This window comes from Musca autumnalis, unplaced genomic scaffold (genome assembly GCF_047663935.1).
Source record: "Musca autumnalis isolate F117 unplaced genomic scaffold, ASM4766393v1 scaffold_2, whole genome shotgun sequence".
Classification (NCBI taxonomy): Eukaryota; Metazoa; Arthropoda; class Insecta; order Diptera; family Muscidae; genus Musca; species Musca autumnalis.
The window spans coordinates 49,704,091-49,718,192 of NW_027411755.1; the positions used below are offsets into that span (position 1 = coordinate 49,704,091).

A 14,102-nucleotide genomic window follows, 5' to 3' on the forward strand; every position below is an offset into this window, starting at 1 on the left:
ATGTGTAGGGATCAACCAACTGTTTTTTTTTCTGTAGGGATCTCTACAGCAACTGCTTATCAAATGTATCGAACGGAGTGCATTTTTCATAACTCTGTTGGAGTACATCGAAAGATGTTGTGAAATCATAACTCCAATTGCACAACTTCCAACATTTTTTACTGGGTATTGGCACAAGGAAAAAAAATGGTTATGAGAGGGTTAAAAAAACAAAAATTTAAAAGGAAAATTGTGAATTTTCGATGGATTTTTGTAATAATGCGTTTATTAATACCTTACTAAAAAAATTGTTGAAAAAATTGTTTGAATTGCTTTATTTCCGGAAAAACATTTTTGACATTTCACAGTAATATCGTTCCGATCGTTCCAGTGTCGGAATAGTTCCAATGAACTAGTTCGTTCCGACTCGTTCATTTGTATCGTTGGAACGTTTTCATTTTGGTTTGGTTCATACTCATTGTTTTCATCGTTTTGCAAAAGTAATATCCTGATATATAAAAACATTAAATAGCTAGCATGAGTTCCGGTTTTATTACTGAATCGGAGTTGGCCGAGGCTAGAAAGCGACGTCAGGAAGAATGGGAGAAGGTTCGCACACCCGATCAGCCGCTAGGTAAGATCTGTCGCATTTGGAGTTGTGGAGTACTTTAAGTTGTTTGTTGTTTACTAACTAGAACGCCCTGAGGAGTACGATAGTCGCTCTCTCTATGACCGTCTAAAGGAGCAAAAGATGAAAAAGGACTTAGAGTATGAGGAGGCACATAAATTAAGTACGTATCCATATTTTAATAAATTGATAATTATTAAATTAAGCACTGCCAGTGAAATCATACTTTCCAACGGTGTTAAAATACACATCGGCTTAGTGTAGGCGACATTTCCTTAATATTCCTGCCATGTATGACTTATTGGAACTAATTTCCTTTAGCTACCGCTCTTGGAAAAACATTTTCTAATTGTAAGTTTTTTGCAGTTCGGCCTAGAAGAAAATTATATATAGTTGGAATCAGTACGAAAAAGGCTACCTGTGGGAAAATTTTCCGAGGGCTGTAGTTAAAGGAAAGATGAGCCGATTTCTTCTTTATAAAATGGTGTCGCATGCCGTTCGGACTCGGCGATATAAAGTAGGTTACATATCTTAAGCTAGTATGAATCGATCGATATGCACTCATTGATATGGTAAAGTCTCCCGTGTCCTCTCGGGTATGCGTATGGGAACTAAAGGACATGGTTTGGAGAATAATCATTTCAAGAAAACAATTTAGTTAAAAAATGTAACTCTAAATAGAAGAGTACCGGCTGTTCCTATTTCTTTTGTGGTTCTGCTCATTTGTACTATCGTATTTTATTAGAAAATCTAATTCGTGGACTTGATGAAGACGAAGTAAGCTTTCTTGAGCTGGTCGATCAAAATAAAATGGATATTGAAAAAGAGAAACTACTTGAAGAAGAAAGGGAGCTGAAGGATTTCAGAAGCAGAGTTACGTCTCTTCAAGAGGAGTCAGAAAACAAAGTACGTATCTGCTGTCACATACAGTAAACACCAGAAGTGTTGAGCAACATATACTTTATATACATTACATTTAACTTATTTACTAATACTATACATTTTTGCAGAAAATACAGAATGAATTAAAAACAAAAACCCGTGCTGAAACATCTAAAACCAGACCTACGCAAAAATCATTGCTAGGAATAGGTATTAAACGGAAAAATGGAGAAAGTGTATCTTCATTGAGTAATATTGAAAATAAACAAGTAAAACCAAATACTAAGGATGATATTCAACTGGAGAAAAACGATGGTAACAGTAGATGTCTAACAACTATCAAAACAAATGAACTTGATGCTGGGCATTTTAAATGTGTAGCAATTTTACCGGGTTTAGGTCCATACAACGAATCTAGCGACTCAGAAATAAGCAGTGGTAGCGAAGATGAACCACACGGTTGCGATGATAACTGCAAATTTGATTTGGTTGGACGCAAGAACGAAAAGAAAAAGCATAATCAAGATGACCATTGAATAGATCGTGAGCATTGCAAATCAAATACATTTTATAGAAATACATATGTTTTAATTGCGGGCTTTTCTTATCTAAAAAATAAGTTAACGAATTAAAAAAAAAAACGTTGATCGGAAATTGATTATAACGGCTACAATGATCTTACCTCCGATCTCTTTATTTTCTCCAATAAAAACTAATTTTGAATTTACATACTTCATAATACAGTTTATTTTCCAATTATAATGGGGGTTATCATGAATGAAAATTCCCCGTGAGTTTTGTCTTTCCGCCGTTGCAACTTAAGGGAGACAGTGAAAAAATTCACGAGGAATTGCAGTTATGGAATGAAAATATGAAATGGAATGTAAAACAACATTTTTATTATTTCTAAGTGTTTATTTTATTTTAAAGTGGCCAATTAAAAATAAAAATAAAATACAATTCCGTTTGCAAAATCATTCCGAAAAATTCTTCGTTTTCTGAAGAAGCAAAATACGGAATTAATTCCACTTTCGATCGGAATTCGTTTCTGTGACATGCCTGAATGTATCCCACACACTGTGGGCATGCCGAACGGCATTTTTAAGCAGGATAAAAATCAAAATGATTTTGAAAGTGAAACCCTTTCAAGGATTTCTCAATGTCTGATAACGGACTGTAATGGTTTTGATGATTGTGTTATTTTATAGTGGCATAAGTTGCATCTCAGAATGTGATTCTCAAAAGGAAATATAGGGCCACATTTTACATTTAATACCACATTCGCGAAGTCCACACTATAGTTGTCTTTAGATCGAGTTCCACGCAACAGTGATATGAAACCACAATCTTCAATTACACACATTTCATTGATTCTTAAATAAAATATTTCAATTTTTTACAAATATGTATTTGCATAGAATATATAGAATTATACAATAATTGTTACGTATCCGTTGGTGCAAGTATTTCATAAAACAGAACAGCTTCTCCAGCCGATTTTCTACGTTGCGCTTCCTTATATTCAACTGAATGATTTCTTCTATGATGCCCATGAATGCCTCCAACAGAAAAGAACTTTGCAGGACACCAAGGGCAGCCGTACGTACACTTACCTTGATGCATAGCCATGTGAGCCTGCAAAATAAATAATATTAATGAGGTCACTTCAAATATTTAAAAAAATAATCGCTCATTTACCAAAAGTGAGTCATCTATCGTTTCTAGCCAAAAGGCACTTTTTAATTCGGAATTTTTTTTTACATGCACCGTACCACATATTCTGTCAAAATTGAATGTTAGAATTTTATTCATTTATGCTTATAATTTGATACAAAGCCATGAACGCCATAATTATCTTGAAAACTCGAACTAAAAAATTTCAAAACACACTTGATTATTATCTGATTTGAATTCATCTAATGATTTGAATTCATGCTGTTATTTTACGATAAAATTTAAAAAACTTATTTTTTAATGCTTTCTGCAAAAGTAATCGATAGAAGTGATTCTACTTCTGAGAAAATGAGCGACAGGGTTTAATTACCTTATACCTTGAACTACCCCTAATTCCTATATTACAAACTGAACATGTATAAGGATACTGCTTGGGAATTTTAAAATGTGTATATTTTTTGTGCTTTAGTAAATAATCCTTGTGGAATCTGTAATAAACATGTTTTAAAAAAGACTTTACCTTAAATGTCAACTAACAAGAATATAGATATACTTACAATTCACCACAAACATTGCAGGCTTTTTTAACACCTTTTGTGGTTTTTTTATTATGAAATCTCATATGAGATTTAAGATCTTTCCTACATTTGAAAACTTCATCACAGAGACTGCACTTAAAAATTTCCGGATCCCGATGATAGTTTATATGATCTACCATTTCACTTCGATTAAAGAATTGAGTGGAACAACAAGAGACATAATATATTTCATTGTGTTCCTGACTCATATGCTGCCGCAACAAGAGAAATCTATCAAAAGTTTTCTTGCATTTATAACAATTGAGTTCAAAGTGTTCCTTAATTAATTTATCCCATGCTCCTTTCAACGTATCAATCTTTTCATTAATTGTTTCACTTTGTGTCGCTTCGCGTGGCAATTTCTCATTATTAATATCATTACAATCATCACTGTTTTCAAAAACTTCAATGGAATTGTCAGAATCATCATTGTTTTCCAATAACATTCGTTCCTCGTGTTCTTGTTGTTCAATGGAATATTGATGATCGCCCACATTTTGTTGGGCTTTTGGTTTAATACATTCTTGTAGGCAATACGGTTCCGTTTTAATAATTAGTATATTACCGTCATCACCGTCGTCATCCATATCATCCACACCATTGTATATGCTGTCATCGGAATCACTGATTTCCTCATTTTCTGAGTTTTGGATATTATCTTGCTCCTTGTCCCTCCTCTCTAAAACCATTAGAAGATCTTTTTCATCGTCAACATTTCTGTTTTCGGAAATATCTAAGAACTCTTCGGGTTCTTGTTTTATTTCTATGGATTTTTCTGAATCGCCACATTTCTCTTCAGCTAAAGTTTTAGTTTTACACAATGCATCTTGAACTGAATGTGGTTCAGTTTTTATTGCTAATCTTTTGGCAATTTGTGCCTCTTCAACGCGTTCGTAGAATTTGTGAAAATCATACAATTCTTGCCAGCAATCAAGACAAATACATGGTGCTGGTAAAAGTGATTCCTGAAAATAAGATAATTCTTTTATTATATTTTGCTGTCCACAAACACTGTATGAATTTTTTTATTTACCATAGGACGAAGATGTTTATTAATCAAGCGTTCAATATTTAATTTGTGCCATTTGAAAGAATCCTTCTTTATATACCCTGATTCCCAAGGTTCCCATGTTTCCAAGCACAATAAGCACTCCATATTTAAAAATATTTACATTAGTTGTGTCTTTTTACTTTTTCAGTAAAAATTATTCAGAGAGTAAGAGAGATTTTACACTTTGATACGAAAATAGAGAAAAAAAGTGTAAAAAGACATAGCTGAATCGTAAGATTTAAGTAGTTTTCCACAAAAATAAATAAACATAGAGCAGCTGACCATTAGCAGATGATTAAAAACAGCTGATCGAACTTGCTGGGAAAATTCTTTCAGTAACTTTTAGGAATTTCTCAGCAAACAACTGTCAAAATTGTTCTCTCATATCGCTCTCTTTTACTGAACTTTTGTGTAAAAAGACAGCATTAAATAACATTTAGTAATAATTATTACAAATTATCACGTAAAAAGACACACCTATTATTATTATTAAATTATGATAAAAACAAATAATCTCTCTTCTTCTTGCCTATATCACAGTGAATTGATAACAAAATAAACAAAATACCTAATACCTAGAGCTGGCAAAAAATCGATGCCACTATCGATAATATCGATTATTTTTTAAAAATACAATATCGATAGATAGTTTTGTCTATCGATATTATCGGACTAAAAACCCCTAAGCTAAAATTCACTGAAATTAATAGAAATGCGAGGCTTTTCGGTTTTGTGGATGTAAGAAAGTAAGCTGGTAGTTACACGTACAAATTTTTCAAAAAAGTAAAATGTATTTTTGTTAAATAAAAGCCATGGTAGAACAAGAAAAGGTAGCAGCAATACCCAGCTGACTGAACTGGGTTGTAGTGTTAGTGTCAAATTCCATTCGACATTTTATGTATTTATTTCTATGTTCGATGTATATTAGGGATATATATTTTTGAAGAACAAATTTATTCATCAGAAAAAAAACTATTTCCCATAAAGACGGCTTCATATCATTGACATGTAACCTCCTCCAGGTCCGAACGACATGCCGCACACTAAAACACCGCTTATAGAGGCGGTACAATATTTGTTAATATGTGTGGTATTTTCTTAAACTTGAAAAGAATAAAGCCCTAATAAACATGTGCTTTTTTGTTTTCAAAAGCAAATGATTGAAACATCTTCTCTTTTTTCAATGAATTACCAGCGACCTGAAACATTTTTGCAAGTATTCTACTTTCTGCGAGAAATTATGCATTTAGTGGAATGATATGGAAACATTCAAATTGAAAATCTAACGAGTTTTCATTCATGTTTTCCAAAATATTCAATCAAATGTGAAAAATTATTAGTTTTTTAAATTCCAATAATTTATAGACATTTCCTTGTTTTGTTTACATTTACGTTGACACTAAGGTTTACAAACAAAAACAAATTCCTTTGTGGTTGTTGTTCGAGTTGTATTTGTTGTAGTATTAACTTTACCTTGTATTTGTTCTACCATGAATAAAAGCAATTGCCTTTTCTCCTCTTTGATTTCTGTGAACTAATTGTACAAAATTTCCACAAAAGCGTAAACATTTCCGCCATTTTCATTTCCAAATTAATGGTGGGGACAAATTAACGATAATATCGATAGCAATCGATTTTTTAAACTATTATATCGAAAATATCTAATGTTGGGAATATCGATGGTGTGCCAGCTCTACTAATACCCTGGTTACACTATTGAAGGATAACCCATTGGGTTTAATAGATCCAGTGGGTTACTCTTTGCTGGTTACACTTAGCTTTTCGAGGATATAAACTGTCAGCTGATGTTTGTTTACGTATACATACAAAATAACTAATAAAGTCGTGTTTTTCACTTTTAGAATTTCTCGTATGAGATATCGTCCCCTCTTTGCTCATATTGGTATATTTTACACACAGGGATACATTTTTGTATCATGGTATCAAGCGTACTTTTTGTTAAAAAAGTGTCTAATGGAAAAAAATAAATAATTTTATGATTTTCAAATAACTTTAGATTTATTAACTCCATAAAATCTCATGCGACCAATCGTAAACGTCTAAAACACGACAAACTCTAGCTCTGTTCCAGAACTAAAAAGTTTTTACAATTTTTACCACTTTTACACATTTTGCGTTCCCGTACACAAAATTTATATGAAAATCGTTTACGACTTTTAAAACTTTTACCACTTTATAAAGTACGGGAACAGGGCATCTGTTACAAAAACAGTTGCAACTATTGGTACTTTTTGAGTAGAGTTGGATTTTTTTGCACAAATACCGAATACAGCACTGGATTTTTGGTTGATTTGTGCCGGATTTAAAATAAACGCAGTCGTGAGAGGATTTAATTTTTGTATGGCAAATCTGGTCAGATTTGACCAGATTAAGCAATAAATTCTCATAAAGTGGGTTAACCCGGCAAAAAACTGTAGTGTAACCGCACTATTATCTATCTTCGACTTTTAGTTCCAACCATTGAATAGTGTCTCATATGACCTTTTGCATTGTTTCAGGGCACAGTAAACACTTCACATTCAAATTTAAAAGCAAAACAAATTTCTCATAGCAAAAATAAACTGAGAAATGATATTTAATAATTTAAAATAAAAAGATTATTTTTTATTATTTTCTACTCCGTATATAAAAAATTGGAAAAAATGTAAACATTCTTCTTTTCAGTGAATGTTACACTGAATTAATGACAGAAAATACGCTTGTTACACTGATCTCTATTTTCCTTACGCCATTTACTCTATGCGTCCACACCAGCAAAAATGTAAAAAAACTACGTCTCCACATTGCCTCCGTGGGTAAATATTGAATGTTTTTATTTCGTGTCATATGACATTGATAGATAGTGTAAACTACCTCTAATACCTCATTTACATAAATTGTACACTTATGTATGATACATAACGGCCGACTTCCGTATGTCTTATGCCAGACTATGAAAATTTTCATTAACGTGAAAACGAGTTTATAGGTAAGAGGTGTGAAGGGGGTGAAACTCTGTACACAAGGTTCTGTAATCTGAAATTATTCTTTGTGTTTATATTCGTAACTCTCAAACCAATGCAAAGCAATGAAAATATCAAAATTTTCATATGATTTCATATATGTGTGTAGACATCAATGAAAATTTGGAAGAAAATGGCAAAACGTTTTCAATGAAAATTTTCATAGTCTGGCATAAGACTATTGTCAGTTGCTTTGTATTCGTGCATGAAACTAGGGGTTCTTAAATCGATTTCCCCACTACTGCATTTTCATAAAATTACTCTCACAGTTTATACAGTTGGCCATTCAGCCCAAACTAGTTAGCCCTGACTATTTAGTTTGCTGTCAAATACATTATTGTGACATAAAACACAAAGGAAATCAAATCACAATAATGAACAATCTATTATGTTTGTTGTCAAAAGTTGTTAACAGAACTCTGAATGGCCAACTGTATAAACTGTGATTACTCTAGTATGGAACTCGATTTAAGTACCCCTAGTTTCATGTGCGAATACAAACCGACAATACGGAAGTCAGCCAACGACTGCCACTTTTTACAAATCTGGAATTTTGTACATGAGTAACAACAAGTAAAAATTTGGTTTAAAATAATATTTTCATAAAACATTAAAATCAATATATTTATATTTACAAAATATTTAACTTATAGTACGGTTACATTAGAGTTTTTGGCGGGTTAACTCACTCATGAGGATTTATTTAACGTTTGCGCTATGGAATTGACATTTGAAACCCAAACCCACTGGGTGTATCCGGTTAAGTGTATTATATGTATTATAAAACGGTTTGTGGAATATTTGTAACAGGGAACTTAAGCTGCACGGATTGTATTTTACATAACGACTATCACTTTTTACAAGTCATAATTTTGTACACATGGTGTGAAACATATAGGGGAACCATGGATATTTTATTTTAATTCTTTAAAAATCAATATTTTAAAATGTGGAGAACTACGACAATCACCTAATTATGGAATACGCTTTCCTAATTGACAAAAATATTCCCTTTTTGGACATAAATACGGAAAAGAAAAATTATGAAATTGGGGAAAAGGAACAAATTCCACACGGAATTTTTATTCATGATTGCCCTGATAGAGGAATTTCAGTAAATCATTGTCTGATTTAATGCAAAGAGCACTTGCCAAACTCTCACGCTGGGCTCACACCAATGGACTTGGCGTGAATCCGGCAAAGACAAGCTGGTGCTCTTTACTAGAAAAAGAAAGACCGCCGAGTTCCTTCCACCAACACTAGATGGAGTGCAGCTAAATCTTTCTACGGAGGCGAAGTACATGGGAGTGATTCTTGACCATCAACTTAGATGGAAAAGGAACACGGAGGAGCGCACTAAGAGAGGTCTAATTGCACTCTATTCTTGCAAGAACTCAATAGGTAGGAGCTGGGGTCTGAGACCACATATCATACACTGGTTGTTCTTGACAGTGGTATGCCCCATTTTGACCTATGGGTGTCTTGTTTGGTGGCAGGCCCTGAATAGCAAGTCCAATTTGTCCAGGTTAGCTACTGTGCAAAGATCTGCTTCAGTTCTTATTACAGGAGCAGTGAGAAGCACCCCTCAAGCGGCACTGAGTGCAATACTGAACATCCAGCCACTGGACATTTCTGTTCAGTATCTAGCATCCCGTAGTGCCTTGAGGCTCAAGGAGCTTAATCTCTGGCGATCCTCTGGGTCTGGACATGCTAGTATCTTACACCAGCTTAGCGGTCTTATCGGACTCAGTGACGTAGTGAGTGTAACTGACTACATTTCGCCTTCGCTGGATTTCGATGCAGCGAAGGTCTCTATCACTGACAGAAGTGAATGGGAGCGTGGCAGGCCACTACCCGATAGCCTCTCCATCTTTACTGATGGTTCTAAGATGGCTGAAGGTACTGGAGCGGGGGTGTACTGTGAGGAGCTGAACATTAGGCGTTCATATAAGCTCAATACAAATTGCAGTGTTTTTCAAGCGGAAGTCTTCGCAGTATTGAAGGCCTTAGAATTGGTAGTAGGACTGACGGATCAAGTAGGTAGGACAGTCACAGTCTACGTAGATCAGGCTGCCCTTAAGGCGCTTGGGTCATATACTATCAAATCTAGGATCGTTCAAAATTGTAGGTCCACCTTAAAAACATGTAATTTAAGCGCTAACCTTTGTTGGGTGCCAGGACACTGCAATGTTGAAGGAAACGAGATTGTTGACGAATTAGCAAGGCGTGGTTCCCAGTCCTCTGACCTTACGGTAGAGGAATATGTCAGGCCACAGCTCTGCTACTTCCTCGGCAAACTCAGCCAGTTCTATGCAGAGAAAACCGTAAGAATTTGGCAAGACGCACCTGGTTGCAAGGTGTCGAAGTCAATCTGGCCGGCAATCTCAGGGCGTAGAACTGCGTCCCTTCTCTCACTTTGCAAGTCGGAAATCAGAATAGCTACAGGGGTCATTACTGGCCACTGTAGAATAAGATCTTTGACATGTAAGTGGGATGATGATAATATTGAGTACTGTAGGTTATGCGAGGATGAGGAGGAAACGGAGACAATCGAACACCTTTTATGTAGATGTCCTAGACTGATGGCCAAAAGGCATAGACTATTTGGTGTACATGTGATTGACTCTCTATCTTACTTCTCCTCTATTGACCCTACTATCCTGGTGGTTTACTGTAAGAGTCTAAAGTGGCTCTGGGGCGGGTCAGTACAGGCTTAACACCGTCTAGGAAAATAATCTCTCTTTTTTCTTAAAACAATCTCTTACTCTCCTTTACAATTACTCACTCTTCTTATTCTTGTCTCTTTTGTCTTATCACTTTCACCTTCCCTCCTTCCCATCTTTCCACCTAATCCACAATCTCCTCCCACATAGCTCACCATATCATCATAAACAGCCTTGCATCATCATCTGCAGGCCTACAGCACCATTCAGAATACAATCTGCAGTCTCGCAACATCATACAGAAACGCTCACAACAAGGAACACATCACACCATCTGCACTCACACACCACCATATACCGTATGCACAAATCACCATATACCCATCAGTCACACATCACCACAATCTGTAGTCACGCAACATTATGCAGCCTCGCCAATAGCAAGAATCACATCACACTTCCCACTACACATCAACATCATCAGCACTCACACATCACCACATAACAGCATCTAACATCATCTCATCCATAGTCCACAGTGAATCTTCCCTTCAACACTATCCATCATCCATCAATAAAATCCACAACCGCACACTTCATCATCATCAACAGCCTTGTATCAACATATGCAGACAATAGGCACCATTCAGAACATACATCATAGCTCATGACTCTTGTACACCATCATCACCACACGTAACATCAAATAACTCATCCATAATAAACAACATATCACACTTCTACTTCACACCATCACCTTCTATGTACATTCACACTTCACCATACAGCAGCATCTATAATCACTTCATCACATACAACACATATACTTCAATAGTCAGGATGATCACAATGGACCTCAAGGTCTCCGAGTGGAGTGGCTGCCAGCACGGCAGCTGCGCATCCTAAACCTAACCTAAATCAAAGTGATATGGCAATTCACATGTACTTTTTAAGAATAGAACGCACTTTATTCTCGACTGTACAACAAAGGGAAAACAGCTGTTGTGTTTGTATGCAACATAAATAACGAAAACAAAAAAAAAAGGATTTTGCCGTGCAGAAGGAATTACATACGGGCAAAAAATGTGACAGATACTATGCAAAAAGCAAATCGTGTAAAATCCGCTTTAACAAGTACAGATTGGATTTACAGAATATCTTCTATTTTCATATCTTTTGTAACTTTAAAAGTGGACAATATACAACCTGACAATTTTTTACGTTTCGCTTCATTCCACTCAATGGGATGGTGATTTTTGCGATGTACATGAATGCCACCTTTAGTATAGAACTTTTTAGGACACCATGGGCAGCCATAGACACGTCTTCCTGTATGCTTCGAAAGGTGAGACTGTAAGGTGAAAATAAAACAGTGAGTTTGCTGCAAAAATATAACAAAATAATAAAAAATTCAATTACTTTCAATATTTGAGCTTTACTAAATTTCTCATTGCAAATGGGACACTTAAAACGTCGTTTTGGAGTGATGCGATGCTGTTTGTAATTCTGTAGTTTATCTCCTTCTGGAAGAGGATGTTCTTGTTCCTTGTGGGCAATTAATTCATCATTATTGGTAACAACAACATCACATTTGTCACATTTAAATTTTGTCCTATTTAATTTGTAGCCAATATGTGTTGCCATATGCCGTGCAAAGTTGTAGGAATAACGTACTGTTTCTCCGCATATTTCGCAGTCTCTTAAATTAGTGCTTTCATGTGTGAATTTCCGATGATGGTTAAGTAACACTTGACTCGCATATCTGAATAAATAGTAAAGTTTAGGTATTAAAGTGACCGCAATTTCAGCTATAATTACAAATTATTTGAAAAAAAAACTTACAATCTACCGCATTCAGTACAAGGAAATTTTCTCTCCGACTCAGGAATATGTCTCAGTATGTGATGTTGAAGACCTTGTTTTGTAACAAATTTCTTGTTGCATTGATCACAAGTAAATCTTCTCGGTTCATGAAATTTCATATGATTATTTAGACCTGTGCGATTTGTGAAAACTTTTTCGCATATTTTACACTTGAAATATTCTGGATCAATGTGAAAATTTAAGTGATCAAAAAGCATAGTCCGGTTGAAATGTTTCAAATTACAACATACTACGTAGCAGCTTCCAGTGTGTTCTTGCTGAAAATGTCCTCGTAATAAGTTAAAAGTTTCAAAAGGTTTTTGGCATACATAACATGTTATTTTAATATATCGTCGAATGAATTCATCCTGATCCGAATCTAAATTTTTGTCGTCTTTTAAGCTTCTTTTATTATTAACGGCTCTAATCTGAGTTCTGTTTTTATGTCGTTCCTTTTCCTTCGATGTTTGTTTGCCCTTGCCATTGAGTATTTCATGTATTAATAACATATAATCATCACTGTCATTTTCATCATCAACATACATTTCATTGACTTCATTAGAATCACTGTCACATATAGAGTCCTTGGTATCAATACTTTCTTTGTTGTCTGTAGATGCATGGTTATCTGCGGAATCTTTAACATTATCACCAGCATCATGATCAAAGTACAATACAACCTCTCTTTGTTTCCGTTTTACGTGTTTGTGTAAATTTTCCTGTTCTGCTATATAGTTATTTTTTGAGATCATCTTGCTTCTTTCTTGTTCCCGCTTTTCTTGATTAGGTACATTTAAATTGTTATAATTTAAAATTGTTGGTATTGTTTTATTATTTTCCGAGACCAGTATGAACTCTTCTTCTGGTTCTTGTTTTATTTGAATGGCCTCATCTACAGTTTCTTCTACTGGTTCTTGTTTTATATTAATGGGCTCATCTTCGGTTTCATCTTCTGGTTCGAGTTGTATGTTAATCGTCTCATTTCTAGTTTCTTCTGTTTCAAATAAACATCTTAATAAAGCTTCGCTTATATCTTTTTGTAGAGAATGTGGTTCGGTTTTTATAATAAGACTATTAGAATTATGTGTTTCTTCAATGCGTACGTAAAATTTGTGAAAATCATACAATACTTCCCAGCATTTGTGGCAGATGCAAGATGTTGGCAAATAAGATTCCTAAAAATAAAAAGATTTGGTTAATGTCAATGTAGTTTTTTTTTTCAGACAGATTGGATTCATAGTGTTCTTCATCTTCCCACTGATAACAGTATAACAGCATTCCAGGTTTATATTCCAGTTTACATCCCATTATGATCGTTCTTAGAACAAAATCAATGTCAGGCATTTAAGGATTAATGCAATTAACTTACCATCGACCATAGATGCTTATCTATTAAATCTTCGACTTTTAATTCCAACCATTCATGAGTGTCTCTTTTGATGCATCTTGAAAGTTCTTGTATTGTTTCACGGCACAGTAAACACTTCATACTCAATATATCCTTTTATAACAGAAAAAAATCAAATGAATCAGAACATAGATATGATTTTAATAACTGGAAATAAAAAATATCTTCGTTTTATATCCTCTTAAAACTACGACCGATCACTTTGTAAATGCAACCAATTTAAAAACGTTCCAAAAAAATTTAAACAAAACATACAACTTCTTCTTTTCATTGAATGTTACACTGAATTGACAACATAAGAAACATGTGTTACCACTTGTTACTCTGTAGAGTTGTTAAAATCTAGTTCGTTT

General features: G+C 34.5%; 3 protein-coding genes across 5 annotated transcripts; 1 reads left to right on the forward strand and 2 right to left on the reverse strand.

Moving 5' to 3' along the window:
- The first annotated feature begins 403 nt into the window (after nucleotides 1-403).
- Nucleotides 404-2,225, forward strand: LOC141393979 (PSME3-interacting protein). The gene is made up of 4 exons (XM_073967662.1): nucleotides 404-613; nucleotides 675-770; nucleotides 1,353-1,513; nucleotides 1,618-2,225. Exons 1-4 carry the CDS (start codon nucleotides 517-519, stop codon nucleotides 2,023-2,025), a joined length of 762 nt encoding a protein of 253 aa, XP_073823763.1. The 5' UTR covers nucleotides 404-516; the 3' UTR covers nucleotides 2,026-2,225.
- A 543-nt stretch (nucleotides 2,226-2,768) lies between these two features.
- On the reverse strand, nucleotides 2,769-5,344 carry LOC141393978 (uncharacterized). 3 transcript variants are annotated; one of them, XM_073967660.1, is made up of 5 exons: nucleotides 4,775-5,344; nucleotides 3,721-4,706; nucleotides 3,541-3,651; nucleotides 2,925-3,124; nucleotides 2,769-2,862 (listed from the first exon to the last, which is right to left on the reverse strand). In XM_073967660.1, coding segments are annotated over exons 1-5 (1,422 nt in total). In that variant the 5' UTR covers nucleotides 4,898-5,344; the 3' UTR covers nucleotides 2,769-2,860. The 3 variants fall into 3 exon arrangements, with proteins under 3 accessions (XP_073823761.1, XP_073823760.1, XP_073823762.1); XM_073967659.1 differs by lacking the exon at nucleotides 2,769-2,862 and having other exon boundaries at nucleotides 2,876-3,124; XM_073967661.1 differs by lacking the exon at nucleotides 2,769-2,862 and having other exon boundaries at nucleotides 2,876-3,124; nucleotides 3,534-3,651.
- Nucleotides 5,345-11,421: 6,077 nt separating this feature from the next.
- On the reverse strand, nucleotides 11,422-14,028 carry LOC141393980 (uncharacterized). Its single transcript, XM_073967663.1, has 4 exons — nucleotides 13,711-14,028; nucleotides 12,321-13,516; nucleotides 11,898-12,240; nucleotides 11,422-11,829 (listed from the first exon to the last, which is right to left on the reverse strand). The coding sequence occupies exons 1-4, from the start codon at nucleotides 13,828-13,830 to the stop codon at nucleotides 11,626-11,628; spliced, it is 1,863 nt and encodes a 620-aa protein (XP_073823764.1). The 5' UTR covers nucleotides 13,831-14,028; the 3' UTR covers nucleotides 11,422-11,625.
- Nucleotides 14,029-14,102: the final 74 nt, after the last annotated feature.